Source organism: Chlamydomonas reinhardtii, chromosome 2 (genome assembly GCF_000002595.2).
Source record: "Chlamydomonas reinhardtii strain CC-503 cw92 mt+ chromosome 2, whole genome shotgun sequence".
NCBI classification, from domain to species: domain Eukaryota; kingdom Viridiplantae; phylum Chlorophyta; class Chlorophyceae; order Chlamydomonadales; family Chlamydomonadaceae; genus Chlamydomonas; species Chlamydomonas reinhardtii.
Genome location: NC_057005.1, coordinates 53045 through 79733, shown reverse-complemented (window position 1 = coordinate 79733; position 26689 = coordinate 53045). Strand labels below are relative to the sequence as shown.

The window sequence follows — 26689 nt, the reverse complement described above, 5'->3', positions numbered from 1 at the left end:
GTTCGTCTTACATTGACAAACACAATTGATAAGATGCAGAGCTCCCTGACCCGCCACTCTGCGGCTTCTCGCGCAAGTCAGCCCTTCCAGCAGGGCCGCGCTGCCCCGCGTAGCCGCGCCTGCTCGGTTGCCTGCCGCGCTGCTGCTGGTCAAGATCCGCTACTTCTGCGTGTGGCGCGTGGTGAAGGTGAGTTTGGCGAAATGTCGAGGGGTTGCACCTTGCGCCGCGCATATGTGCTGATTTCAATGGGAACCGTTGGAATAGTCTCCTTGATACCGGTACATATGATTGCGCTCTTTTGTGACCCAGATGCGGAGCGCACGCCGGTCTGGCTGATGCGGCAAGCGGGCCGGTACATGGCCGCCTTCCGGGAGTAAGTGCTTGGCCCGAGAGAGCATAGGCTTCCATGGCTTGACGAGGAAGCATGCACGGCTGGGCAGACGAAGATATAACTCCATCTATGCGAGGGGGGGCGGGGTACTGCGCCAGGGGTGAGGGCAGCAGCTGTTGCTGGTTGGGCAGGGTGTTGCGCGGTATCACACATGGCTCCGAATTTGGGCTTCGGGCTGCCGCCCGCTTGCAACTCTTCACACCTAAAGTGATGCAGCACACTGCTCAGGTATTACACTGCGTAACAGCTACTCATGCATTAGAGGCCATTGCTGCTAGGATTGAGCAGCCCTCTTGAAGCAGGGGTTGCGAGGACGGGGCAGAGCAGTTAGATCCAACCCGTAGATCTAGCCACAGATCCAGTCGCTCCAGCCCCACTACTGCCCAAGGATTCTATCACAGCCGCTATAACAATTTTGCATGGCTGGCCAGTCCGTGTACGGGGGTGATACAGTGTTTGTGTCCGCGTGTCACAGCACAATGGCGTGCATGGGCGGGTGCGGGTCAAACCGCGTGCATCTGAGTGATCTGACCATGCCTAATACCTGCCCCACTTTCCGGTCCCCATCCCTAGGTACTCTGACAAGTACCCCTTCCGCATGCGCTCCGAGACTCCCGAAATCGCCATTGAGCTGTCGCTTCAGCCACTGCGTGCTTTCCGCCCCGACGGCATCATCTTCTTCTCTGATATCCTCACGCCCCTGCCTGGCATGGGCATTGAGTTTGACATGGTCAAGGGCAAGGGCCCCGTCATTGCCAACCCCATGCGCTCCACTGAGCACCTCAAGCAGCTCACGTGAGTCAGGCCAGACTGCAGTATGGTGAAAATGGGTCACGCGTGTACGCTCAGTCTGAAACTCCGTTCCGTCCGCATCTCCGCTTTGGATCACCGTCTTCCCGGCGCTGCCGCGCAGGCCGCTGTCGGACCCCGCCTCCCGGCTGCCGTTCATCAACACCATCCTGTCCACTCTACGCAAGGAGGCTGACAGCAACGGTGTGACGCTGCTGGGCTTTATCGGCACGCCCTGGACCCTGGCTGCCTACTCCATGGAGGGCAAGGCCGACAAGGACTGCAAGGAGACCAAGGTGTGGACAGGACTGCGTATCGGGACATAGAGGGGCTTAAGGACAGCCGAGCTTTGCAGGTCGTTGCTCCAGCTTCTTCTAATGCCGCAGCTGCCGCACCTCAGCTGCACTGCTTGTTATGCCTTAGTCTCTTGAGTGCAGGTAACGGCTGCCAGCCAAACGCCTGATGCCCGGTTGCCCTCGTGCCCTTCAGAAAATCATGTTCCACAACCCCGCGCTACTGCACTCGTTCCTGGACTTCCTGACCGAGCAGCTCATCGTGTACGCCGGCTACCAGATTGAGAGCGGCGCGCAGGTGATCCAGCTGTTCGACAGCTGGGCGCACCACCTGTCGCCGGCTCAGTTTACGGAGTTCTCGCTGCCCTACATGGAGCGCATTACTGTGGCGCTCAAGGCCAAGTATCCGCACGTGCCGGTCATCATGCACGCCAACGGCGGAACGGGTGAGCTTCTGAGGACGTGGTGGCTGAGTGTGCAGCGGGGGTTGGGGCTACATATGGTGGGTGCAGTTGGCGTGGTGCGCACTTGCTAGGGCAAGACGTCACTGACGGTTAATGCTGGCCCCTGGTGGTTGCGCAGGCAAGCTGGAGCTGATGCGCGAGTCGGCCGCGGATGTCATCGGTCTGGACTGGGCGGTGGACATGAAGGACGCGCGCCAGCAGCTGGCGGGCAAGCGGGTGCAGGTGGGCTGGGGTGAGGCTAGCGGGCTTGGTGGTGCAGCGGTCAGGGAATAAGGGCGTGCGTGTGGGAGGTCAGATGCGGGGCACGGGTTTGCGCCTTTGCGAGGTATGGCTTCGATACGGTTTACGGAGTCTGTTCCATGCACAGCTGCGCTAGCTATACCGCTTACCGGTGTCAATCCACGCCTAGCTGACATCCTGGCCGCGCCCGGCTCCCCGCACGCAGGGCAACGTGGACCCCATGTCGCTGTTCGGCCCCGAGGAGGTCATCCGCGCCGAGGTGGAGCGCTGCCTGCGTGCCGCCGGGCCACGCGGCCACATCCTCAACGTGGGGCACGGCGTTGTGCAGGTGAGCGGCGCTCTCCGACATGTATGCATTGGCAAGATTGCGGCCTGGCAGTTCGTGCATCAGGAGCAGCAGGCACCGGGGTTGGGCGGCTTGTCGCTCAGGCTGGCCGTGGCTCTAAAGTTCCTGGCAATGTACAGACCCTGCAGACCAGGACCAGTGCCTTGGCCTGCTATCGCATGACGATGCCTTACGCCCCTCCGCGGGTGCCACAGGGTACGCCCGAGTCGTCCGTGGCGCTCTTCTGCCAGCTGGCGCGCGAGTCGGGGGCCATTCACGCAAAGGCTGCCGCCAACGGCGCCCGCCAGCCCGTGCTGGTGTAGATGCGGAACAGGTTGAGCCAGGGCGGAAGTCGGTAACATCGTACCTGACGTACGGGATGGACGTGTTGTCCATAGGGGCACTGCACGTATCGTACCTTGCTTACGCGCGTGTGTGACGTGTTTGACGGTTGCGGTGCGTTTAACAATGAGTGAGGCACGGGCACTTAAAAGGAGAATGCACGTGAGCTGGACGCCATATGGATATTCAGTGAATACGGTAAGAGGTGTCGACGCTGACGGAGTCACGCTGGATTGCAGGATTGCAGTGGGCCTGGATCAGCAGCTGCGTGGTAAGAGAGCGTATAGCAATTATTGGGATAGATTTACGGCAGATGCATGGAGCATACCGGACGGACTATGGTACGGACAGCGCTGAGTCCACCGTGCCTGGGTTTGCGGTTACGGAAGGGAGACGCTGTGCAATCTGCAGGGTATCGCTACACTCAAATACATGTAGCACTTTTTGAGGTTTTTATTAACCGATCATAATGAAGCCGCGTGCAAAGGAGCCCCTGCAGAGGACGTCGCGGATTGAGGACCTCGGGTACCTTGACTTCTGATAAGTCGTGCATACAGTACTGTGCATACTTGAATATCTTACAACTTCATTAGCATTAGTGAAAGGAACACTCCTGCTTTGTAACAGCAGCAGGGCCCCGACAAAACAGGGCCGGTGCACTGGACCTGCAACGCTAGACCTAATTGCATTCACGACTTTCATACGGTGGGCAACTAATGCGCTTCAGAGATATGCGTTAATCTTCAGGTTGCCGGCGGCGCGCACTTGTCCTTGGCGGGATGGGCGAAGCATACTCGCTGGTGGTTGTCTTGATAGCCCTGAGTATTGTTGACGTCCTTGCCATGCAGACTGAATGCCCCTGAGCTCGCGTACGTGAGGGGAGAGCCTCCTTGAGGAGCGCCTTGAGGCATTCTGCGATCTTGACCGTAACGAGCCATGTTTTGCTCTATCAGCGGAACCGTGCCTGAGCAGGGAGTGGTTAGCACAAAGTCGGGCCACCTCTTTGAGAAATCGCTGATTGAGAAGTATGTGCGCGAGACTGGCAAGTGCCCGGTGACCGGCGAGCCCCTATCGACGGAGGATCTGTTGCCTCTAAAGGTCAACAAGACCGTGAAGCCGCGGACAGCGCCGGCCACCAGCATCCCGGGTCTGCTCAGCCTGTTCCACGATGAGTGGGATGCAAACATGCTGGAGCTGCACAACACACGCACGCAGCTGCACCAGACGCGCCAGGAGCTCAGCCATGCTCTTTACCAGCATGATGCCGCCACTCGCGTTATCGCGCGGCTCTTAAAGGAGCGCGACGAGGCCCGTGCGGCGCTCGCGGACATGAAGCAGCAGTATGCGGCGGACGTAGCGGCGGCGGCAGCGGCGCCCCGCGAGGGCGGTGGTGAGGGCGGGCGGCGGCCCAAGGCGGGCATTCCAGAGGATGTCATTGCAGACATGACGGAGGTGAACGCCACCCTCAGCAAGGGCCGCAAGAAGCGGCCGCTGCCGGACAGCCTGGCCAGTGCTGACGACATAGCGGCCATGACCCTGGCTGGCTCGCATCCGCTGCACAAGACCACGGCCGGCGGCATTGCTGCCATTGACGTCAACCCACAGCAGCAGGGTGTGGTGGTGACGGCGGGTGTGGACACGACGCTGCAGCTGTTCGACTACCTACAGGTGCGGCCGGGACTGGGTGGAGGGAGGCCGTTCGTGGCTGTGGTATTGGGACTGGTTCGGTACATGTGCAGCGCAGATCCGGGCATATGGCAATTAATCATAACCTTGCTCATCCTCCGAGGAATGCGTGAGTGCAATGCATGAGGCGGCATGGGCTGCGAGAGGCGCAGGGCCAAGCCGGCCCCACAGACGCTATGCACTGCAACCAAGTCCTGGTCCACTGCTTTAAAATACCTGCACGCTGTGCTTGCTCCACAGACTCGCGTGCTGGCTAGCCTTGAGGGGCACACCAAGCGCTGCACGGGTGTGTCGTGGGTGGCTGCGGACGTGATCGTAAGCAGCAGCGCGGACAAGACGGCGCGCGTGTGGCGGGCGGGCGGGGAAGGCGGCTCGGAGTGGAGCTGCGCATCGGTGCTGCGCGACCATACCGCGGAGGTGGTGGGCGTCACGACGCACCCCAGCCGCCGCTACTTCGTGACGGGCAGCACGGACGCTTCATGGGCTTTCTATGATGTGGCGTCTCTCACCTGCCTGCGCCAGGTGGGCACAGAGTGAACAGAAGATGGCATCGGGGCGTGTGTCTACAGCAATATGTGCCTTTGTTGGAAGCGCGGGGATCGTAGCATTAAGGATGTATGCATTGGTTCATTCGTTTGCGGGCAGGCCAGTTCGTGGCAGTTGAACAGATTGGCTTGTTGGGGGTGACGTAAATGACAACAGCAGCGTGGCAGTTCGTCGGCCCAGGGTGTTTCCAAGTCGGGACTTGCACACGCTGCGCTGCCAGCCAACTAATGTGCTGAAACTGCTGATATACTTACTGTGACCAAATGCAGGTGGGCGCCGACGAGGGCCCGGGCGAGCCTTACACCTGCTTGCAGTTCCACCCTGACGGCCTCATTCTTGGCACGGGGACGGAGGGCAAGGCTATCCGGTGAGCAACACCTTGGGAATAGCGCCCGTCCAGAGTGTGAAAGCACTGAACTGGGCGTCCAAATTCATAGCACAGGGCGCTGTTGGGTTTTTTGTCTTGTGACATTTTACTGGCTGCATGTTTGGCTGTTAATCCTCATGTGCGTGCCAACTTCTGTGGCATCAGGATTTGGGAAGTGAAGGCGCAGAAGGCGGTGGCGGCCTGCGAGGGCCACGCAGGCGCCATCCGCAGCCTAGCGTTCAGCGAGAACGGCTACCACATGGCCTCCGCCTCGGACGACTGCATTAAGCTGTGGGACCTGCGCAAGCTGGCCAACTTCAAGTGAGTCACGGGACTGGGCCTGACGAAGGACGAGAAGCGGCAGTTTGCAGCGTTAAAGCAGCATGCGCGGGAGCCATACGGGCTGCGACGTGTGAGAATGCACAGTCAAGCCCGTAGGAGTGGGTGCTTTCCATAGCTATACCGGCATTCGGCACAGGCTGGCCTTGGTGAAACCACTGTCAGTTACCACCTCGCTGGGGGCTTGATAGGTGCTTGGTGACACTTACCCCCTCGCCGGGCTTGCAGGACGATTGAGCCTTACACGGATGGACCGTGCACTACTGTGGCGTTCGACCACAGCGGCCAGTATCTGGTGGTGGGCGGGCCGGTGGTGAAGATCTACGGCCAGGTGCGCGGCAAGCCGGGGGCAGTGTGGAATTGCAAGAGGTCGCGGTTTTGCGTGTGTCTGCGCTTGATATGCATACGTACGGTACGTGGTACGCGGCTTTATGCGCTGGGTAAGTAGTAAAACGCTGCCACTGTCCGATGCGTCCAACAAGCTGAGCCAACTGGTCGGACCGCTTCCGGCTGCTTTGACAGCTTTGATTGTACTTACTCTTGACCCCGACTGCCCATGGACACAGAAGCAGCAGTGGGCGGAGCTTAAGACGCTCAGCGAGGTGCCCAAGCGCGCCTCGGCGCTGCGCTGGGGTCCGGACGCTCGCAGCGTGCTCGTGGGTGCGGCGGACCACAACCTGCGCGTGTTCTCCAGCCCCTCCGCTTAAGCGGTTATGTGGAGGGCGTGTGTGGAGGGCGTTGTAGATGAAGGGCGGCGAAGTACGGGCAGGTAGGCCCCTGTCTGGGTCGCCAGCTGCGATGGGAATAGGGCAGGGCACGAGAGCTATCAGGATGAGGCGAGGATGTCAGGTGATGCTTTCGCAGTCGGGGCTTTGTGGAGTGCATGGTAAGGGAGCTGCGTGGACGGGTTGTATAAGGCGCGAGAGGTTTCTTTCTTGTCATTTGGAGGTGATTGCACCTGAAAATCGGACCCTCAAGCGTGAAGCTGTCGGCTGGTGGCGATCAGAAGCTGCGCACGGACAGACGGATTCGGCGCCACCTTAATGGGCCATCATCGGGGCCTGTAATCATTGAGCGGTGCAACAGGCTTTCGTGAAGAATCGCAATCCATTCTGCTAGCAGCTCTTGAGGTTGCAGGGTATGTTGTAGCGACTTGAGCGGTTGTTACAGCTCAGACGGGAACTCTGAGCTTGCTTATAAACGATTTCCCAGTTTGAGTAGTGTTTACAAGCTTTGTTGACGAAACAAGGCGTCACTTGAGCCCCTGAAAGCTTGCAGCACTGGCTAGGGCTTTGCCAACGACGACCTGTCGCGCGCCTTCCACCCGGACAGCCTAACTCAAGGGTTCGCCCACGACACTGTATGCAGCCTGCCTACCAAGTCTCCACCATGGAGTCCTCGTCCGGCCTCGCTCGTGGGAAGTCGGCCTCGCCGACAGCCATGGCGAAGGTGAGGGACGCCGGCGCAGATATTACTCGTGGGGGACGCCATTAAAGCCTGACTCAGGCTTTAAAGTATGTTCTGTCAGGAGTAAGCGGGCAGCCTACCGTCCACAAAGCGGTGCACTGAGGTTAGGACTGGGGCGCTACACTCGCTCTCACGGGCATCCAAAACACACGCGGACCTGGCCCTCGTGCTGCGCTCTGCAACGTGCGCCCTGGCAGCTGTGAGCGATTGACAGCGTACAGATGTCGGTGCCGATACCTACCTCAGGGCCGGCGACGTTACTTCGTTTGATGCATGACAGCTCCTCCGAACCAACCGCCCGGCTGCGTGCCGTCCATGTACAGCGTGCTTTGAGAGGCTTTGAGAATCCCGCTGCCGCTTCTTCCAGCGCAGCACCGCTACGAACACCTCTTGCACGTGGCATTGATGAAACGGGTGAAGATTTGGAGGGCCATACAGAAACGGCGTCGGGTCCTCGGTCAGTACTTGCTTCGTCAGTCCGCGCCTTAGTACGAAGGCGGCGGGCATGCATGGGCCCATACCCAATATCTCTGTGCGATGGTCCCATAGAACGGCCTCTAGAGCATGCGTGTGTTGTGCGGAAATAACAAGAATACCCGATGCCCTGGACTAGCATGGCAGGCTGCATCGAAGATGAGGACTCACAGCCTTGCACGCCCACATGATTGGACTCGGGTGCCAATGCGGCCCTGTGTGCAGCCCTTCATTTGTGCCTACCCGGGCACACGCATCAACACCCCGCTCAAAAACCACTCGCGCCGTTGGCGCAACGGCCGCCGCCACAGCCAGTCATATAGTCTGTTGCAAGATGTTAAGATGTTGATGAGGTGCACACCAAGAGTCTTCTGGCCAGGCATGCGCATACGGCTAAAGTGTTGTGTTCAGACATCAATATGTATGTACGTATTCTTCGAACTGGCCTACATTCTTGCTCGGCACACACATTACACGCATGCACGTCGCACCGCAAGGGGCCACATGGTGCATCTTTCGGGACTGTATGAGTATCCCAGATCTGGTGCGCTGTAGTCGCCGCCTGTGGGCGGGAAACGTTTATCCCTGCGGGGGAGGGGGCCTTGCGCTTGTGCCGCTCACCCATTGGTGTTCCTACCGTGCCGTTTGTTGCGCAGGTGGGTCTTGAGGCGCTTTCCATGGCGCTCATGACTATGGCAACACCGCTGCTGCTGCTGGTGGCACTCGGTCTGTCGGTAAGCGCAATGTCAGGGACCATGCCTGATGCCTGGATAGTAAGATGGAGCGCATATAGTACCCCGCGGTTCCCTCGACGACATGCATATGGTCTGGCTCAGACTTAGTCCTTATGATACCAGTAATGCGGCATGGGGACGATTGCCACGTCGATAGTAGTAGAACGATGCCATTATAACAGCTGCCGGGTTCTGACAGGCAACATGTTGCTCATCTGCAATCAACCTCAGGTATTCAAGTCAATTGTGGCTTGGGCACGCACAGAGTGGCATCTGAAGGCCTAACACAGCTCCGGCAGGGGGTCTTGTCACCCAGCCTGTCACCAGTCACCCTCCGATCACCCACTGGTCACCCACTGGTCGCCCACCGGTCACCCACCGGCCACCCACCGGTGGGATTATTTAAATGATAGGGACCACCCAGTGAGGGTCGGCTTCCAGCAACCTAAAACCCTAAACCCTAAATGACAGTGATGCCCCCGCGGGGTGGCATGTATGTTGCTCTGAAAGGTTTTGCTGAGGTGTACCATATTCCTGCCAGTGTACCATAGCTTCACGCTTCAAGATGCAGCAAGCAGTTCTGTACTCTTCTCTCCATCTTGCACCGCATCCATAGTATTACGATGACCATACTTATGGTTTTTGTAGTGACCGGTCACACATACCGGCGAAGGCCCCCCAGGAACACCCCTGTAGGCCTGTCGGGTCGTGTTAAAGGTTACTGCGTGAACGTGTCAGTGCGACAGTGTGCCGGTATGTGTGTGTAAAAAAGCCCTTTTCCTGCCATAAGGCAGCCACCTCCTTGTTGTAGTGACAACCCGAAGTGCGTCCAAGATTGCTGGCAGCGCACTGCAGGGCCCCATCCCTGAGTGCCCTAGTATTGGATTTGCACGTTGGGGGTGGTGGTGGTTGGCGTGGTCTATCTAGTGTGGTGGGAAAGTTTCGTCATGTCACTGGATGGTGGCCGCTCCATGCGGGTGGGGCGCGGCGCCTGGACAAGGGGCGCGGGGCTGAGAACCCCCATTACCCCCACATCAGATGATGAGAAGGCTTCATACAATGTAAACTGCCGTGATTGAGTCCCTAGGGTCGCGGGGCTACCCGGGCTGAGTCGCAACTCCCGTCGACGTTGAGGGAAGTTTGCAACACAACCCCCCGGATTAGCCGGATATGGAGGGTAGCAGTTCATTGGTGAATAAGATGCATGTGTAATCTGTACCAGGAACACCTCGGGTGGGTGCGTGTGGACAAGTGTGGGAATTGGGAAACCCGGGCTCGTCTCTCACCTGTCTGGCACGGGCTAGCCAGTCCTGGTGAGTGGTGACCACCGCACACCCCTGGCTGTTTGCCACCTGAGAGTCTTGCATTCGCATTCACTAGCAAACGCTTCGCTAAAAGGGGAGGGGAAGGCGCAGCACCACACCGGCACACAACCTGCAATGCGAGCAAGCAGAACACCAGGGACAACCGCACAAGCCACCGAAACCCAAGGGCACCCCTCCGGGGCAAAGCAAGGGCAGACCGGGGCCCCCAAAAAAGGCGAAGCAATCACAGAGCACGCTGGGCGGCTGTGCCGCTGACTGCCGCTGCGGCCCGGCGCCTCGGCCGCACGTGCGTGTCACACAAGGCGTACCTGGAAACTCAACACCTTGTTCTGCTACCTGAGTGCAGACAATTGTGGTGACGTGGAGAGAAGAGACGGGGCGTCAAGGCATGGCAAACATACGGGGGGTGGGGCACTGGGGTGGGGCCTTGGGTGGGGGGCACGTTTCGGCCGTGAGCTGAGTACCGTGGCAGTGCCACACACACAACCAAGTTTGGTGGTAGCGAGAGCTACCGGTTTGGGCTCTTGAGGTGAGCACCAACCGTGGTGCCTCCGCAACCACACCCCCTAGTTCTTGGGTGGCATAGGGTGGCCGGGCTTCAGGCACAGCGGATGTAGAGCAGGTAGACCGTGAGGTAGACTGGTAGACGGGCGGTACAGCTCAGGCGACAGCTCCAGGGTGCCGTTGCGGTAGGCGTAGATGCCTTTCGCGCTGCCCTTCTTCAACTTGAAGCGGACGTTGGGGTAGCGGGCGAAGAACTTGGGCGTGGCCGAAATCATGGCGAAGACCCACGGACCGCCTCGGCAAACGCAGCGAACTTGTGTACTATTCGAGTACAAGTAAGTGCAAATCCGTGCATTTGCAGCGCCAGCACCAAAACAGTGTGGAGCCCCGAACCGGAAATTCGCGGGGCATCATTCATGCTTTTTCGCTTACATTCTCTACTCTCGCCACTGGAGCGACACTCAGACATACGTTAGTCAACATGGCACTAGCTCTGCTCACTCGTCAAGCTCTGCGGGCGGGCTCGCTCTGCAATCGCGTGGCTGCGTCGAGGTGTGTCGCGCGTCGAGACACTACATGTCAACAGGATGATAAGTATAGTCCATTTGAAACTGTGATTGTGAGCATTGGTGACGGCGGCGCTGCGACACATTGTGCCCCTGTGCAGGCCGGCCAAGCCGCTCGTCGTCGGCCGCCCACCTGTCACCCAGCGTTTCCTGGTAAGCGACGTCGCTGTTACATGATTCACCACCATGTATGCGGGACCCGGGAGACGGCTGGTCGCGGAACACACAACCACCGCAACCGGCCAAGGGCGTTGCGTGGCCACAAGGGGCCAGGACAGCCCGTTCACCCGGCGGTGCCATGCGGTTCAAGGGGACATGCATATGTAGGCCTGGGTTTCCGCTGGGGAAGCGGAAAGTGCCATCCTCACATGCCGAGCCAAGCAGGGTGCAGAGGGCTTGAGGCTCAGTATCTTGGCGAGCAGGTGACTTCGACGGACGCGTTTGTGCCACCCGTATGAATGCGGCCAGTCATACAAATCATCCACAGTCATATACCAAAGCTGTATGGACCCATACATGTGATCTAGGAATGGGTTTCTGGCCGCTCCGCATCGTCTGCGTCTTCTTATTTTGCTGTTGCCGCCTCCCATGCACCTGCCTGTGCCCCCGCAGGCAGTGGTTGGCGCCGCCCCCAAGGGCAAGGCGCCTCCGCCGCCTCCCCCCGAGGAGGCCGACCTGGAGGACGAGCTGGGCGAGGGCGATGAGGACTACTACGACCCCATGGAGGAGCTCAACACCGCCCAGCGCCGCCGCGTGCTGGCCATGAAGGAGGTGCAGGGCCGCTACGACGGCCTGCAGCGGGAGTACCAGGCCGAGCTGGCGCAGCTGCAGAGCAAGTACAACACCAAGTACGGTGAGTGGGGGATGAGCGGGCGCAGCCACGTGTACTACCAAAGTGGTTATGGGAGTGGGAAGGAGGGGAGGCGAAAACGACGTCAGATGGATGAAACAAGTGGGAGTGGGATAGCCGGAGCGACGGAGGCAGCGAGCAGGAACGGAATGATGCAAGACATGGATTGAGGGGCAGGGCTGATGCCTAATAAACAGGACAGTGCGGCCGTGCAAGGTTTGAATCGGCTGACAAGGGATTGGGCGCTTGAGCTGTCATGTGCAAGCGGCTCTTGCGTGTCTGGATGCGCCTACCATGGCAGGCGGTCATATTTCCCTTAAGGGGGACTGCGCGTGCCCAGCAAAGGTGTATTCGCCAGCCTGTCAGTAAGGTGATTGTGAACTGCAGCCAGCCTCGTTGCTTGCTGCTAATAGCCTCGAGCCGCTCAACCCGCCGCTGATTGATTGTGTTGCCCACCCGGTTGTTGTCCCAGCCCCCCTGTACGACGAGCGCCGTGAGCTGTTCAGCGGCAAGAAGGCTGTCACCGACAAGTTCGACCTGGAGGACGACGGCGAGCCGGGTGAGGGCGCAGGGGTGGGGAGGTGGGCAGGTGGGCAGGGAGATGTGGTCTTGCGAGGATGTTGTGGGGTGGGCCGTGAGCAGGGAAACGCCGTTTTGCGCCCCATCATGCACGCGACCGGTCCAGCTCGATCACCCACTAACCCCCAGCTGCGCACGCAACCCCCCCCCCTCCGTTCTTCATGAACGGCTACCCCACCCCACCCCAGACGGCCCCATCCCCGACTTCTGGCTGAACGCCCTTGCCAACCACAACAAGATCGGCCCCTTCATCACCGAACGCGACAGCGAGGTGCTGAAGTACCTAGAGGTGAGGGGGGGAAGGACATGGGGGTAGTTTATTCCCATTCCAAAGAAACCAAGAACCAGTACCAGCCCACACAAAGCGCGGAAGAAGTTTGACCTCAACCTGTATCTCGGACGGCCTTGAGCCTTGTCCTTCTTGTCGTCATGGGACTCGACCGCAGGCAAGGGGGCCATTGTGGGCTGGCAGGCAGGGGGAGGGGCAGCGGGCTGGGATTCCGGCTGCGACCGGTGTCAAATGGTCGGTGCGGGCAGGGGTCTAATGATGAGATCGGCAGCCCCCGCCCGCATGCCTGCACAACCCCTCCACCCTCGCCATCCGTCCTGCACACACAGGACATCCGCAGTGAGGTGCTGGTGGGCGAGGAGCGCGGCTTCAAGCTGACCTTCCACTTCAAGGCCGACAACCCCCACTTCACCAACTCGGTAGGACCGGGCGGGGCACGCGAGATTCGGTGGCATCTCACTTTGCATGGTGCAGTAAATCCATTGTACCCCAAGACCCCAGATACCACGTACTAAAAGCGTGCGCCCACTCCACGTGCCGCCCCCAGGTCCTGGAGAAGGTTTACGTGCTGGAGCCCGAGGACGACGTGGTGCCCAAGGCCTTCACCGGCACCGTCATCAGCTGGAAGGAGGGCCGCGACGTGACCGTGGAGGAGCAGAAGCGCCGGGTCAAGGCGCCCAAGGTAGGGGAAGCTGGAGGGCGTGCAGGGGCTTTGGGTATGGGGTGCCAGCGTGGGCCATCACGTACTGGCAGGTCGGGAGGAAAGACCAGTACCAATTCCGATATCATGCGTCTATCACTGTGGCAGCCCATCACAAGCCGCTGCCTTCGTGTTGCCTCTGCCTTCCAGGGCGACAAGTCCAAGCCGGCGTTTGTGGTGGAGAAGGTGCCCTGCGACTCCCTCTTCACCATTTTCGACCCGCCCAAGGTGCGGCGTGACTAGTAGAGTAGTTGCAGCATGTTGCCAACTCCTGCTTGTGAAGGGGTCGTGCGGGTCAACGAGAGCGACGTGACCCTCCAGTGGGCCCAGGCGCAGCACATTAAGAATTGGGCCCTTCTAGTTTATGGATGCGGATGTTACAGAGGGGACAGTCCCAGCTCCCGAAGACGCCGAGCCATCACATGCTATCAGGGCCCAACCCCGACTTTGCTGCAAACCCTCCCGCGGGCAAAGTCCGTGTGACTCCGCGCACAGTGAGTCCTAGCCAAGCCTCAACCCGCCAGAGCCCCACCGCTGTGCCTCAACGCCACAAGCCTAGGCACAGGAGTGCCGGGAAACGTCTAGGCCGCAGGACACACGCACAGCGCACGCACTAACCAGGGCGCAAGCGTCCAGGTACTAGAACGGTCGCCCACACGTGCATCCTGCCCACACACAGAGCCACCAACCACGCACAACCTCTCACGGCGAGGGGGGCGGGGAATCAGCGTCATACGGCAAGCGCAAAACCATGCCGTCACCAACAGCCCGAGATATGAAGGGATGCGCAAACGGCACAGCGTCCCAACCCTTTGGCCTGATACCCAAAGTCACAAACGTCTGGAGACGACCCCAGAAGTCAGCTACGACGGCAAGTCCAATGCTCAGCACCCGGGCCGACGGCAGCTTCGCTCGCGCCGCCAACCCGGCCATAACCACACGCTGCCGACCAAAGTCCAGGGCAGACATAGCAGCGAGACACACCACATCCCACACAGGTGGCGCAAGCCCCGCAGGCGGGCGCACTAACCACAACTCCTCACGAGAGAAGGCACTTAGAGCCTCCTCCGGCAGGAAACCCATAGCCATCCCCATACTTTCCCGCAGTGACAGCGCAACAGTGCAGTCCCAAAACCAGTGACGCCGGTCCCCATCCTGCATGTCCACCCCACACGCCCAACACGGGTCAACAGTAACGCCTCGCGCCCGCTCGCTAGCATGCCGTGGAAACGCCCAGCAAGCGTTGGCGGCCACACGCCACAGTGCTTCCTTATGATGATTCTCCCATTTCAGCGACCACAAGCGGGCCAAGGTGCACACGAAGGCCCCCGCCGCCAGGGCAGCCCCCACCCCCGACACACCCGCATCGCACACATACTGCAAATGCTTAGCCTTCAGGGCGGCTAACTGTGGAGCCATTTGTAGCACGGTCCCCGCCTTCACCGTGTAGGCAGTGAGCAGGATGGGCGGCCCCCCGCACTGCAACCATCCAAGTCCCCGCACCACCCGTTGCACCGACTCCGCCGTAGCACTCACGACGTCGGCCACCGGGAGCGGCAGCGCGGCGGCAGGCCCCCGAGCCAGCTGGGCCGCACGCGCGGCGGCAGCCCAGCCAGCGGGAAGAAGGGCCACCGCCGCCGCAAACCGGTCGGCCGCCTCTTGAGGCGACGCCGGCCCCGGCAGGGGCGACGGCAGGCGTGCCCGCGTGCTCCAGTGCAGCACCCGCCTCCACACAGCAGTCACATACATATCCGCACACGCTTCACCAGACCGGGAGCCCTCCGCCCAAGGGCTTGTCAATGCCTGCCGCAGTTCGTTCAGGCCGTCATGCGCTGCAACCAGCTGGCCCACACACGCCAGTCCCGGCAGAGCGAACAAATCCGCGAAAGCCAATTCCCACGTGCGGCCGTCCACACACAGCGCCGGGTTAGCCCACAACGGCACATGACTCACCCACGCGCCCGGCTCGGGCGGCGCCACAAGAGTCACCGCGGGCAATGCAGTCATGGCTTTCAGCAGGCGCGCAAACGGCTTGCCCGCCGGGGTGAGCGGCTTATTCAGCACACGGTCCGCGGCCCCCCGCACCAAGAAACGCAGGGGCGTTGCCGCCGGGTGCACCTGGCGCAGCCACGCCGCCGCGACCCGGGTCCACGGGGGCACGTACGGCAGCAGACCACACACACCCAACACACACCGGACCGCGAGACCGGCTTGCCGCGCTTTCACATGCGGCACCAGCGGCAACAGGCCCGCCCCCCCCACCGCCGGAGGCAGTTGCATAAGGTCAATGGAGAGGCCAACCGGGCGTGCATGTGGGCTGGCATCAAACTGGGCCGGCGACAGTCGCCGATCCACCACCGCCGCCACCCTGGCTAGCAGCCGGTCCACAACGTACAGTTGGGGAAGACCCGCAAATTCCAAATGATACAGGACCTTGCCCAAAGCATAAGCCGACGCCGCGGCCGCCCGACCAAACATGGACACGGGCATGCGCGCGATTGTGCTCAGCACCCCCATCACGGCCTCAAACGCAACTGGTGGGGAGCATAGTTTATGGCAGCGGCTTCGGCGTGTGGTGCGCTCTTCTGCACGTCGACAGCATGGGGTCTCCCTTTCATCACCTATGGCAATCGTGCCCGGCCCTGCCACCCTCGCTCTCATCGCGCTCTTCTGGCTGCAGGTGCCCACGGAGGCCGATGCCGCCAGCATGAGCGAGGAGGACCTGGAGGAGGTGGAGGATGCCCTCTCCAATGACTTCGAGATCGGGTTCGCCATCAAGGACCAGGTAAACAGGAGGGAGGCGGAGGGGGCACATGTGGAGGGGGTGTGGGTGCGGGGCGTACATGGCTGCATGTCGTGTTGGGCGCGAAGTATTGAAGTCGCATGAGGGGCTTTGGGAGGTTGAGGCTGACGCGGATGCCCAAGCACAGGTTTAACGAGAAACACCTCTACTACTAGCATAACCGTTGATTGTGCTTGCCCGCTTCACGCGCAGGTCATCCCCCGCGCCGTGGAGTGGTTCACCGGGGAGATTGCGCCGCTGTCCCCAGAGGACTATGACGACGAGTACGAGGAGGGCGAGTACTAGGAGCCACACATGCGGCCAGTAGGAAGGCAGCGCAAGGCGGGCTACGAGGAGGCTGGGGGGGACACGGAAGAGACGCGGGGCAATGGTGATGTGTGGTATGATGGCGGTGTAATGATGCGGGGGGTGCGTGGCGTGCTGACATGTGCAGTATTATGTGAGTGTTAGGCGCCTAGTGGTTGCTGCTGCTAGTTCAAGCGGTGTACGGGCATATAGAGCAATTGTACCCTGGAGTGACAATGGACTAAGGATGGCAGGCAACAACTCTGGCGTGCAACCCTGCGCTGGAGCGGCAGCAGGCGTGGCTTTGACTTGGACTCCGTGCTCCATAAGGAGCGGAATCTCAGAGGGCGGCATAGTATGACAGCTGCTTGTGCGAAGCCCTGACAATGCTGACCTGACTTGACCAAAACTTTAACTGCTGATCACGAAGGCCAACCCGAACGTGTGGGGGCAGGCAGCAGGAGTCAGGTGAGTCAGGCGGTAGGGGGCACGACAACTTTTAGGCCCGACGATTCTTGAGGTTGGGCGACGAGGACATTACTCAAGAGACATTTAGCTTAAAGCGACGCATCCGCGGAGGCCAGGAGCTGTCTGGCCGCAACAGCATGCTTTTTGCTTCAAGCATCCGTAGCCATCCAACTCGTATTGGAAGTCGTGCACAGGCGCCAGCAAAACTTTGGAGGTATTTACAATGCAAGTCCTGATACGTAAAGTGTGGCTTGCTAGCAAAGAATGCGTGGATGAGTCTTGCTTCTCATCCTTCGAGGTCCGCTTAAGGTTGGTCCTCGCAAACATTCCAAGCTACAAACTTCAAGAAATACTCCTGCATACAACCGCGAGTACACGGTCTTGACAAAGGAAGGCTCTCTTACACAACGGCATTAGTGCATTCTTACTTCTCGGACTTACATTACACACGTTGTCCTTATCATCACAATAAGATATGATGACAGATAGGCCTCCAACAAAGGGGCTTGCTGTCTTAGGGAGCGCTCCGCCAACACGCGGCGTTAGCTCTGGCGCACCGGCGACCGCTGGGCGAGCAGCGACTTTGGGCACGGCTAGCAAGCGGGCGCAGACAAGTGGCACACTGGTGAGTCGACGGGGAGTCTTGAGTTGGCTTGGTCCTTGGACGTCAGCGCCCAAGTCAGTAACTCCCCGCCGTCGCTGCACCTCCGCAGAGGACGGCCGGCGGCACTGCTTTGGATCCCCTAGCGCAACAGCTCATACTCAAGTTCCGGGTAAAATTTGGGGTAAGCTTGCAGCGATCTGTTAGATGGAAGGCTAGCTTTGCGGCGCTTCATGCGCTTGGGTGACGCAGGGGGTGCGGACCAGGGGTGCCAGGGGACCCCTGGTGCGGACGGACCATGAAAGGCTGAGCTTGTCTGTGTTTGCAGGATGCGGCAGCGACGCTGGCGGGTCAGGAAGCCATCGCACGGGAGGTGATGCAGTACCTCAGCATCATGCCCATTCGGCCAGCCAAGACAAAGGTGTGTACGGCGTCGCACTTTTGGCTATGCGGGGCCGGCCCACCTTCTAATGACACACACAACCTGTGAGACACGCCCACACCGTAACTGGCTAACTGCACACGTTGCATGTTGCGTGTGCCACCTCGGCGCACAGGACACGGACCTCTCGCTTTTGGAGGAGCGCATTCGCATCCGGCTGGTAAGCCTCCGCTGAGGGCAACGGGGGCTTTGGGCGCGAGCGGGACACAAGACACGCCCTGACCTGCGCCTGCTCCTGCTGCTGCAATCCTGGCTGCAGGTGGGCGGCACTCCGGGCAAGTCGAGCCTGGTGGACGCAAAGCGCGGCGAGGCGGGGGACGAGTGGCTGGCCATGTTCGAGTACGAGCAGGTGATGGTCGAGGGAGGGGGAGGGGGCCGAAGGGGGAGTTGGAATGGGGGCTGAAGGGAGGCCCGCGCCACGGCCGCGGCATGTGGCAAAACTACTCTGCTTTAGATGAGTACTTGAGCAAAGTGGGCGCTAACATTCCCGCAGGCGCTTGGGGTGGCCAAGAGCAGGCTGGAGGCGGAGGCGCGGGCGGTCAAGCAGGCGGCACTGCGAGAGACGCTTAAAGAGCAGGTGTGGCATTGGTGGGGAGGTGGGAAAGCGGGGTTTGGTGCTTCCTGACACCAACTGGCTACTGAAGGCGCCCTGGGTTCCAGGCGAAGATGTGCCGTATGTGGGGCTTACCTCGCAGCCTCAGCCAGCGGTTGACGTGGCCACCTGGGTCAGGCGCGTTTCCACCTGGATGAGCGAGAGCCATGTGTGTCACAATTACCTGCCGCAGATGCTGGAACGTGATCGCCAGGCGGAAGAAGAGCGCCGGAGAGGTGCGGGGGCTGCAGGGTCACACGTGGGGATGGCGGAAATGGTGGCTCATGCCCCACAATAGAATGGTGGGTCTGAGAGCCGGGACCGAGTACGTATTGCTATGCCGCTCGTGTTGCCACAATACTTGCATTCGCAGAGGAAGAGTTCTGGAAGCAGGAGCAAGAGGCGATCCGCAAGGCGGAGGAGGAGGCAGAGGCAAAGCGAAAGCTGCAGCACGAAATTATGGTAGGGGCGGGGGCCGTCCACCAGCCAGCCTAGGACCGCAGTCGTCCTGCACCCACATGCCCTTGATGTGCGATCCTGGCTGTCCAGGACCATGCCTTGTGGCGTGAACCCGACTGAAGTTGACCCCCTTATGTTTGGGCTTTACTGCACAGATCCGGCTGAAAAATGATCGCCTTCAGCAGGTGGGTGGGACGATGCTCTGGTGGTACGGTATCGCCTGTGCATCGCCAATGGTGGCAGGCAGTGGTCCCATTGCATGTGCTCATGTGGCACCACGAAACCCATGTGCTACCACGAAACGGTCATATGACCTGTCGGGCGCGCACATTCCACCCCCTATTGCTGCAGATGGACGACCGCATCCAGCGGCGGGAGGCGGCCCTGGCACGGAAGCGGGCGGAGGAGTCGGTGGACGCGTCGCGCACCGCCTACGAGACAGCGGAGGAGCTGAAGCTTGAGGAGGAGCAGCGCACAGCCGCCAAGATTGTGGGTGATGCTGCTGGGGCTTTTGACTGACCTAGGCGGCATACGCAGGGCACTTCACGGACATTGGTTTAAATAATCGCTTGCTCAGACGCCAGCCAGCTCGCAGCCGCCCTGCAAATGGGATCCCTTCACCCTCGGCATTCGTTGCCTGTCCTCCAAACTTTATCTTGTCCTACCTCCAGGCGCTCCGCGAGTTCTTGTTGCAAAACGAGTCGAACAAAGCCATCAGGGAGGAGGCCAAGAAGCGGCAGTGGGAGGAGGACGCGCAGTTCCAAAAGAAGTGGGAGGAGAAGCTCAACAAGCAGGAGGCAGACCGCCGGGAACAGTGAGTATGGCTGGGACGGCTGGGGTGGCCCGCCATGTCTGGGCTGGCGAGGAGTGATCGGTCTTGCCTCCCACTTGGCTCCCACTAACCCAGGCCACCAACCTTGCGTCCAGTTTGGTCACACACCTCGCCCCCTTCCTGCCCTTCCGTGTGTTAGGCTTGAGAAGGTGAAGCGCCAGCAGGCCAAACTGCAGGCCATGGCGGATGCGCAGGGCGAGAACCGGCGGCGGTGGCTGGAGACGCCCCTCGTCAATAAGTATTACAAGGAGCGGGAGGACGCACGGGCTGCGGAGGAGGTGAGTGCGGGTTTGCCCCCGTAAAGATTCCACTCCACCAGCGAAGCCCTTGGATTTAAACATGTAGACCCTTGATGTGCCTGTACGGTACCCAATCTAGTGCTCACTGGCCACTTGCCCCTCACCCCTGCTATGCGTAATGGGCTGGTCCCACAGGAGAGGCGTGTGGCGCACCAGAAGGATGTGGCCAAGAAGATCACAGTGGACCTGGAGCAGCAGCTGCGGGAGCGGGAGGACGCGAAGGCGAGGCTAAAGAAGGAGGAGGAGGTGCGGAAGGGGGATGTTGGGTGGGGGTGTAACACCCTGGGCATGCAGCTCGGCCGGGTCGGGTACAGCAGAGGGCATAGCAATAGTGTACCTTGCAAACAACGATAACGACTGCTCGGCATATAGCGTTATTAACCACTGCCAGTGCAAGCTGATCCCGCCGGCCCGCACCCCGCATAATCCCCCCGCCTCCACACAGGCGTATGCGGCGAGTGTGGCTGCCAAGGTGGCTGCGGCAGAGGAGGCTGAGCGGGCGCGCAAGGCCGCCATTGCCGCCAAGAAGGCCGCGTTCAAGGAGTCCATAGAGCAGCAGATGCAGGCCAAGGCGGCGCGGCGGCAGGCGGAGCGGCAGCCAATGACGGAGGTGGAGCGGCAGATCAACCGCAAGACTCTGGAGGATGTGGGCACCTGGCACTCCACAGGCCGGATACCGCTGCCGGAGTTGCGCAGGTCCACAGCGGCAAGTAGCATGAGCAAATAAAGGCTGACAGCCAGCGATACGGTCGGCACAGCACAGAATATCTCCAGAGTGTGCGCAGATTAGGCTACGTGTTGTAAATGGTATGTTAACGTGAGCGTCAATTGTTTAACAAAGGGATGTACTAATGTTTGATTAAGGCGTATGCAGTGTCATGTTTGCTTGCGATAGCTTGGAAAGGAAACCTTTGCGCTATGTTGTGCGCAGGAGGAATGCGGAAGGCAATGGCTGGGACCGTACATGTACGCTTTTTGAGAGCCTAACCTGGCGGCATAGAGCGCCCGGTGCGGGCGAAGCGGCGCTGCAATATGCTGCTGCCTGCCTGAGATGTTACAGCTGCTGTTGAGCCCAAGGGGCCCTATGTTTCTGCCCCAGGCACGGCTCGAAAGGACACCAAACAAAGCAAGCTCATGCACATATCACAATTCCGTGCACAGCTTGGTAGCGGGTCTCTAAATGCCAGTTTAACCTGTAGCACTCTTGCCAACGTGGGCGCCCTCCGTAAACCGCTGCTTGAACCGCTCCTCACTCATGGCTATGACTGTTGCCAACGACAGCGGCCCCAACCGCTCGCCAGCCCAGGGTCGGCCACGTCCTCGTTTGGGCTTAAGACTGGCGGCGGCAGACCCCTTCCCGACCTCGCGCTCGTCCAGCTCCAGCCCTGGCTTTGCCTCCTGTGCGCTTGCCCTTGAAGCTACAGCTGCGAAGTGCGCGGCCACACGGCCCAGGCGCTGCAGCCTGGACTCGGAGGCAGCCAGGCAGCGTGCTACTGCCGCCGCAGGGCATCCAAACAGCTGCTGCCGCCACATCAGCCGCTGCTCATGCACAGCTGCGGCCGCAGATCCTGCAGCTCCTCGCTCAACTGTTGCGCCGAGGGCTGGGGCATCAGACAGGACCGCCGCTGCCAGCTCCTGCCAGCGGGACGCCAGTGCATTCGGACTTAGGCCCAACAGGCCAGGATGCGCCACCAGCAGGTCGACTGCGCGGCGGCGGCCCAATGGAGCGTACGGCGAGGGTGTGGTTGTTGTGCCGCCGTTGTTGTTCACGTCAGGACCCTGATCCTGGTCCAGTGAAGGCTCCAGCGTGAGATCAATCTGCAGCCTGGCGACCGCTGCAGCGGTGGCGCTGATGGCTGCTGCTAGGGCCTCCACACGGGCAGCCACTGCCGCGGGCGCCAGTGAAAGGGCGGGCGGGTAGCGGCGCGCCACATCAGCGGCTACGTCCAGGTCCACGTCAGAGGCCAGCCCCGGAGCACTGGCGCCGGCTGCCGGTTGCTGTTGCTGGTGCGGTGGTGACGGCCCCAGCTCCGCTGCCAGGGCCTGCAGCCGCCCCCGCAATGACTGCCCTCGCAGCTCCAGTAGCGATGGCCATACCAGCGCCAGGGCCTGAGCGGCCGACCTGAAGACATGGCAACAACACACCATCACAGTCAGTGGCCGAACACGCGCACATGCCATCGCGAAGTAGCAAAACCGCGTATCTCGTCATATGGTCCACAGCGCCAACACCAAACTGAAGTCGCACGGCACATTCAACACTAAGACGGTATCTCAAAGCACCGCCATCCCTTTCCAGTCGCACCTATCTAGCCTTAGCACTTCCGCCAGCGCCGCTAAGTTGGACTCCAGGCCGCCCACGTCCCGCGACAGCAGGGTGGGCTGCTTGGCCACGGCCGCAGCCGTGCGCGCGAATGCCAGCCGCTGCTCGGGTGCAGGGGGGGGCGCCGGTGAGGCCAGCAGCTGCGTAAGGCCCTGCAGCCGAGCCAGCACCTCACTCGGCGCCCACTCGCGGCTCGCCACCACTGCCGAGCCGGCCACACGGGAAGCCACGCTGTTCGGATCCCCCACAGGGGGCGAGTGATGGCCGAAGGAGGAGGGATTGAGGTTCAGTATTGGGGTGTACGTGGGGTATGGCCAGAAGAAGGGACGACCGGGGGGGTTTATGTACGGTAGGCACAGCACCTCGGCTTGGAGTGCACACATGCGACGCAAGATCACCCTTGAGACGAGGTTTGGACGCGTAGACCCACGTGACGCGTCCGAACTTGTTTTGTACACCGAGTAGCTGCACAGCGTACGCACATACGCACCTGGATGGCACTCCTTCCGCCTGCAGCAGCTGCTCAAGGGAGCGCGGCTGTCGCGGCCGCGGTTGGTGGCCCACCTGCAGCCCCACCGCCTGCCACAGCTGGGAGATGCCGCTGAAGCGTGGAGGTGGCTTGGTCTGGGGCAGTGACACAGGCGTCCAAGGGCGCGGGGCTCCCTGCATGGTAGGGTCCCCGCTAGGGGTGCTGGAGGATGATGCACGAGACTTGCCGCCGCTGCTACTGCCGTTGCTGCGCTCCCGCCTCCACAGCTCGGCCTCCTCATCTGCCTCCTCCAGGAAGCGAGCCAGCCCCGGCTCGCCCGCACCCGCGCCACCGCGATGGCCGCCTGCCGATAGCAGCCTGCTGCGGACTGCGCGCATCTGCTCTGCCGCCGCCGTGTTGAGCCCACCGGGAGTGAGCAGACGGGGGATGCCCGACAGGTGTGCGGAGGAGCCGAGCATGCCGCCAGTGCTTGCGGCTGCTGGCCCGGCGGGCTGTTGCGCGGGCGGGTTCCATGTAAGCGCACTGCCCGTGTTGAGCCCAGTGCTTGCAGAGGAGGGAGGCCCCTCCAATAGGAGCTTGGCGCGAAGGCGCTCCTGCGCGTGTGACAGGATGCATTGCCAAGGGCATTGGGACATGCGAGCTCGCAGCTGTGAAGAACGTTATTTAAGCTATGCGATGATCAGCATTGGCATTTTGTAGCTACGGTATGCGGATGCGTTGGCACTTATATTTTTGCGTTATGCTCCATGCCCGTTCTGTGTACGCCACGGACCTTGAGTTCCGTTATCCGCTGCCGTCGGCTCTCGGGCAGCCCCACCATGGGTGGTGCTGCTACAGCTGCATCGATATCGGAGGTCGTGCTGGACTGACGCTTGCCGCGGCGGTGGTCCACAAAACGCAAGTTCGTGCCAGGCGGGGTTTCCACCGGGCAACGGCCCGGAGCTGTCTGTGACGTCACAGCCAGCTGACCCATGTCTGACTGCTCCCACTGAAGTCCCGCGCTGCTCGCCTGCTCCTGCCCCTGCGCGCTCCTCTTCCTCATCTGCAGTTGTAGCTCCTTCTTGCGAATGAGGCGGTACACGTGGTTCATGGGCGCCCGCTCACCCACCATCAGGTCAGCAAGCGCCTCACTCACACGGCGCATTCCGCCCGGCCGCCCGGCAGTCAGAGGCGCCTGTCGCGGCGGCGGCGCGGGGGCTTGGCTGTCCCAGCCGCCAGCTGCTCTGCCTGCCCAGGGGCTGAGCTCAACGACACTGGCGGGCTGGGGCAACTCCAGTTGACTCGGCGGGCCATCCCTGGAACCGGCTGCTGAGGCTGCCATGGGGTCCAGCGCGTTCACCATGGGGTCTAGCTGCAGCTGCAAATCCAGGTCCGCACTGGCACCGGCACCGGCCGGCCCCAACCAGCTGCCGCCACGACCGCCGTTGCCCTGGTGAAGGGCTGAGGTGCCCAGCGGCCTTCCGTTTGCGCCCCCGGGGTCAAGTGGCAGCATGAGGTCAAAGAAAGCGCCAGGGCTGGAGCCCCACTGCGGCATTGGCGCATTTGCCGGCGGCAGCACTGATGGCCACGGGGCTGGTGCCATATCCCCCGACGGTGCAAGGGATGCAGAGGCAGCATCCGCAAGCGCCGAACGACTGGCGCGCTTGCGAATGAGCTGCTTCTTACGGATCAGCCTGCGTGCAAGGCAGAACAAGGGCAGGTGCTTGCCACATGAACGCGTAGGTATCCTACGCAAGCACAGCGTGGGCCCCCGACGCGGTCGACTGAAAACCTCAGGCATGCGAACGTACCGGTACACGGGATTGAACATGGCTCTTCCCCCCACGGCGTCCTGCGGCCCAATCTCCAGCCTACTGCCCCAGTCGCTGTCGACCTCCACCTGGCGCCGGGACTCAGCTGGCAAGCCAACGGCAGTCGCCCAGTGCTCCTGAGCCGCTGACGGCATGTCTGCAGGCGCAGCCTCTGCCGCCAGTGTGCCCCTCAGCCTCAGCCGTCTCTGCAACTGCTTTTTGCGGATGAGGCGCAGCACCGGGTTCAGGCCACCACCCGCGCGGCTGTCACATTCGCTGGCAAGCACATAGCTGCTGGCGTCGCCCGTGTCCCAGCTGCCGTGGATGCTGCTCCCGCCGCGAACGTCGGGGTCGAGCTGCTGGTTGCTGCCGCTGTCCAGTTTCAGCAGCACATCGCCTGCTGCGCCACCGCCGCCATCACCACAAGCCAGGCCCGGGTCCAGGTCCACACCCAAGTCCCGGTGGCTGACTGGCAGGGGCGGGGGTGCAGCCGTAGCAGGCATGAGGCCGCCCAGCAGCACATCCTCAAAGTCGTGTGAGGCCCAGGGGTCCGCCGCCGGGCTGGCCACGCCAGTGCTGCCGCCCCTGGCGTCGCTGGACGCAGCATTGGCACTTCCGGGCGCACTGGCGGACGGCTGCCTGGCGGGTCGGCGTTGCTGCTGCAGCTCCAGCTTGCGGATCATCCTGTGGTGCAACCCCGCGCGTCACGATACGCCCGTCAACTGCCCGAAGCACATGGCCCCCCACACCCGCCGCCCCGCGCTCGGCAAAGCTGACACGTGCTCGCAGCAGCACGTACCCGCAATCACGATCAAGAGCAATAGCTGCGCGCCCGGCCTCACCTGTACACGGGGTTCATGCGGGACAGGTCGGACATGAGCGCCTCCCGCAGCAGCCCACTGCTGCCGCTGCTGCCGTCACCGCCATCGCCAACACCGCCATCGCTGACCAGGACGCTGGCGGTGCCTCTGCCGCTACCGGTGGTGATCCGGCTGCTGCTACCTGGCGCCGCCGCTTCTGGGTAAGCCGCCGCCAGTGTCACGCGTATGGGCCCGTCATCACCGCCCTCGCCCTCGCCATTTTCCTCCTCTGCGCCACCTCTCCCTCCACCTGCCTGCGGCTGGTAGCTCAAGCGGCGGCGCAGCTGCATGTTGATCTGGCGGATGCGCACCACCCGGTCCACTGCGGGGTGGCCAGTGGCCCGCCAGGCGGCGGCATCGGCAGCTGCGCCCCCAACGCTAACAGATGCAGCAGCAGCAGCAGCAGCAGCTCGAGTCGCACCAGTTGTCATGACAGCCACCTGCAGCTGTGAGCGCTGGTCCGGGTCCTGACTGCGGGCATCTCCGCGTTGTTGACGGCGGCTTGCTCCGGCCCTGGTGGTCCTGGAACTGCTGATACCGGCGCTACCGCTACCATGGCTCGCAGCACCCACATGGCGTCGAGTGTCCTGCTGGTCTGTGCCGACGTATCGATTGACACCGGGGTCGCCTCCTGACCCAAGGCGGCCAGCGTCGGATGCTGCAGTGCCACCTGATTGCTTCTCACCCTGCACTCCCTTCATTGACAGCTGCTTCTGCTTCTGCTGTGGTTGCGGCTCCTGACCCACGGTGTGACGGAAGTGGTAGTGGCTCTGCAGCTCCTTCTTCCGGATGAGCCTACACATATGAGCATAAACGCGGGGCTGAAAGCATGCTCGCAATGTTGCAGCGTCAACATGCCGCGGTGCTCATCCTGCGCTGCCAAGCAATCAGCCAGCCCGCAATGCCGCCCACATCACACCTGGTCCAACCGATCCCTCCCACACCCAGGTCGCACGCGCCTGTACACTGCGTTCATCTTGGGCTGGCCGCCCACCAGCCCCCACCCCGACATGACGCTGCTCAGGGGGGGCTGCGGAGGAGGCCGAGGCGGCGGCGGAGGCGGTGGAGGCGGCGGCGGAGGAGGCGGAGGAGCTTGAGGCGCCATGTCCAGATCGTTACGTGGCAGCGAGGGCTCAGCGCGTGTGCTGGCTACCCCCCTGATGCCTACCCCAGC

At 61.5% G+C, this 26689-nt stretch overlaps 6 protein-coding genes across 8 annotated transcripts; 5 read left to right on the top strand and 1 right to left on the bottom strand.

Moving 5' to 3' along the window:
* Window positions 1-6: 6 nt before the first annotated feature.
* CHLRE_02g073700v5 (uncharacterized protein) lies at window positions 7-3594 on the top strand. 2 transcript variants are annotated; one of them, XM_043059100.1, is made up of 8 exons: window positions 7-187; window positions 311-374; window positions 966-1187; window positions 1306-1477; window positions 1671-1920; window positions 2057-2160; window positions 2384-2506; window positions 2719-3594. In XM_043059100.1, the coding sequence occupies exons 1-8, from the start codon at window positions 34-36 to the stop codon at window positions 2824-2826; spliced, it is 1197 nt and encodes a 398-aa protein (XP_042926733.1). In that variant the 5' UTR covers window positions 7-33; the 3' UTR covers window positions 2827-3594. The 2 variants fall into 2 exon arrangements, with proteins under 2 accessions (XP_042926733.1, XP_001701821.1); XM_001701769.2 differs by having other exon boundaries at window positions 2719-3481.
* On the top strand, window positions 3529-6862 carry CHLRE_02g073650v5 (uncharacterized protein). 2 transcript variants are annotated; one of them, XM_043059099.1, is made up of 7 exons: window positions 3529-3550; window positions 3694-4513; window positions 4772-5053; window positions 5347-5444; window positions 5610-5765; window positions 6012-6114; window positions 6350-6862. In XM_043059099.1, exons 2-7 carry the CDS (start codon window positions 3782-3784, stop codon window positions 6488-6490), a joined length of 1512 nt encoding a protein of 503 aa, XP_042926734.1. In that variant the 5' UTR covers window positions 3529-3550; window positions 3694-3781; the 3' UTR covers window positions 6491-6862. The 2 variants fall into 2 exon arrangements, with proteins under 2 accessions (XP_042926734.1, XP_001701820.1); XM_001701768.2 differs by lacking the exon at window positions 3529-3550 and having other exon boundaries at window positions 3649-4513.
* A 46-nt stretch (window positions 6863-6908) lies between these two features.
* CHLRE_02g073600v5 (uncharacterized protein) lies at window positions 6909-9682 on the top strand. Its single transcript, XM_001701767.2, has 3 exons — window positions 6909-7232; window positions 8381-8458; window positions 8690-9682. The coding sequence occupies exons 1-3, from the start codon at window positions 7146-7148 to the stop codon at window positions 8741-8743; spliced, it is 219 nt and encodes a 72-aa protein (XP_001701819.1). The 5' UTR covers window positions 6909-7145; the 3' UTR covers window positions 8744-9682.
* Window positions 9683-10638: 956 nt separating this feature from the next.
* Window positions 10639-16784, top strand: CHLRE_02g073550v5 (uncharacterized protein). The gene is made up of 10 exons (XM_001701766.2): window positions 10639-10839; window positions 10955-11006; window positions 11466-11706; window positions 12176-12262; window positions 12471-12571; window positions 12901-12990; window positions 13119-13253; window positions 13422-13499; window positions 15952-16056; window positions 16267-16784. The coding sequence occupies exons 1-10, from the start codon at window positions 10769-10771 to the stop codon at window positions 16357-16359; spliced, it is 1053 nt and encodes a 350-aa protein (XP_001701818.1). The 5' UTR covers window positions 10639-10768; the 3' UTR covers window positions 16360-16784.
* An 84-nt stretch (window positions 16785-16868) lies between these two features.
* Window positions 16869-21204, top strand: CHLRE_02g073500v5 (uncharacterized protein). The gene is made up of 14 exons (XM_043059098.1): window positions 16869-17452; window positions 17541-17612; window positions 17757-17849; window positions 17986-18030; window positions 18130-18219; window positions 18364-18447; window positions 18656-18698; window positions 18836-18924; window positions 19077-19106; window positions 19273-19410; window positions 19593-19735; window positions 19893-20031; window positions 20188-20298; window positions 20498-21204. Exons 1-14 carry the CDS (start codon window positions 17303-17305, stop codon window positions 20777-20779), a joined length of 1509 nt encoding a protein of 502 aa, XP_042926732.1. The 5' UTR covers window positions 16869-17302; the 3' UTR covers window positions 20780-21204.
* Window positions 21205-21206: 2 nt separating this feature from the next.
* On the bottom strand, window positions 21207-26678 carry CHLRE_02g073450v5 (uncharacterized protein). Its single transcript, XM_043059097.1, has 7 exons — window positions 26475-26678; window positions 25498-26310; window positions 24656-25339; window positions 23638-24538; window positions 22866-23458; window positions 22358-22606; window positions 21207-22174 (listed from the first exon to the last, which is right to left on the bottom strand). Exons 1-7 carry the CDS (start codon window positions 26618-26620, stop codon window positions 21241-21243), a joined length of 4320 nt encoding a protein of 1439 aa, XP_042926731.1. The 5' UTR covers window positions 26621-26678; the 3' UTR covers window positions 21207-21240.
* Window positions 26679-26689: the final 11 nt, after the last annotated feature.

Excerpts from the sequence above, each read along its gene's own strand:
- CHLRE_02g073700v5 (XM_043059100.1), top strand. The coding sequence starts at position 34 with ATGCAGAGCTCCCTGACCCGCCACTCTGCGGCTTCTCGCGCAAGTCAG. Across the intron at positions 1,188-1,305 it reads GAGCACCTCAAGCAGCTCAC|GCCGCTGTCGGACCCCGCCT; the intron begins GTGAGTCAGGCC and ends GCTGCCGCGCAG. Across the intron at positions 2,161-2,383 it reads TGGCGGGCAAGCGGGTGCAG|GGCAACGTGGACCCCATGTC; the intron begins GTGGGCTGGGGT and ends CCCCGCACGCAG.
- CHLRE_02g073550v5 (XM_001701766.2), top strand. The coding sequence starts at position 10,769 with ATGGCACTAGCTCTGCTCACTCGTCAAGCTCTGCGGGCGGGCTCGCTC. Across the intron at positions 12,572-12,900 it reads AGGTGCTGAAGTACCTAGAG|GACATCCGCAGTGAGGTGCT; the intron begins GTGAGGGGGGGA and ends CTGCACACACAG. Across the intron at positions 16,057-16,266 it reads GGTTCGCCATCAAGGACCAG|GTCATCCCCCGCGCCGTGGA; the intron begins GTAAACAGGAGG and ends CTTCACGCGCAG.
- CHLRE_02g073600v5 (XM_001701767.2), top strand. The coding sequence starts at position 7,146 with ATGCAGCCTGCCTACCAAGTCTCCACCATGGAGTCCTCGTCCGGCCTC. Across the intron at positions 7,233-8,380 it reads CGCCGACAGCCATGGCGAAG|GTGGGTCTTGAGGCGCTTTC; the intron begins GTGAGGGACGCC and ends TTTGTTGCGCAG. Across the intron at positions 8,459-8,689 it reads TGGTGGCACTCGGTCTGTCG|GTATTCAAGTCAATTGTGGC; the intron begins GTAAGCGCAATG and ends AATCAACCTCAG.
- CHLRE_02g073500v5 (XM_043059098.1), top strand. The coding sequence starts at position 17,303 with ATGATGACAGATAGGCCTCCAACAAAGGGGCTTGCTGTCTTAGGGAGC. Across the intron at positions 18,031-18,129 it reads AGCGCATTCGCATCCGGCTG|GTGGGCGGCACTCCGGGCAA; the intron begins GTAAGCCTCCGC and ends TCCTGGCTGCAG. Across the intron at positions 18,448-18,655 it reads GAGAGACGCTTAAAGAGCAG|ATGCTGGAACGTGATCGCCA; the intron begins GTGTGGCATTGG and ends TACCTGCCGCAG.
- CHLRE_02g073450v5 (XM_043059097.1), bottom strand. The coding sequence starts at position 26,620 with ATGGCGCCTCAAGCTCCTCCGCCTCCTCCGCCGCCGCCTCCACCGCCT. Across the intron at positions 26,311-26,474 it reads AAGATGAACGCAGTGTACAG|GCTCATCCGGAAGAAGGAGC; the intron begins GCGCGTGCGACC and ends TCATATGTGTAG. Across the intron at positions 23,459-23,637 it reads AGCGGATAACGGAACTCAAG|GAGCGCCTTCGCGCCAAGCT; the intron begins GTCCGTGGCGTA and ends TCACACGCGCAG.
- CHLRE_02g073650v5 (XM_043059099.1), top strand. The coding sequence starts at position 3,782 with ATGTTTTGCTCTATCAGCGGAACCGTGCCTGAGCAGGGAGTGGTTAGC. Across the intron at positions 5,054-5,346 it reads CTCTCACCTGCCTGCGCCAG|GTGGGCGCCGACGAGGGCCC; the intron begins GTGGGCACAGAG and ends GACCAAATGCAG. Across the intron at positions 5,766-6,011 it reads CGCAAGCTGGCCAACTTCAA|GACGATTGAGCCTTACACGG; the intron begins GTGAGTCACGGG and ends CCGGGCTTGCAG.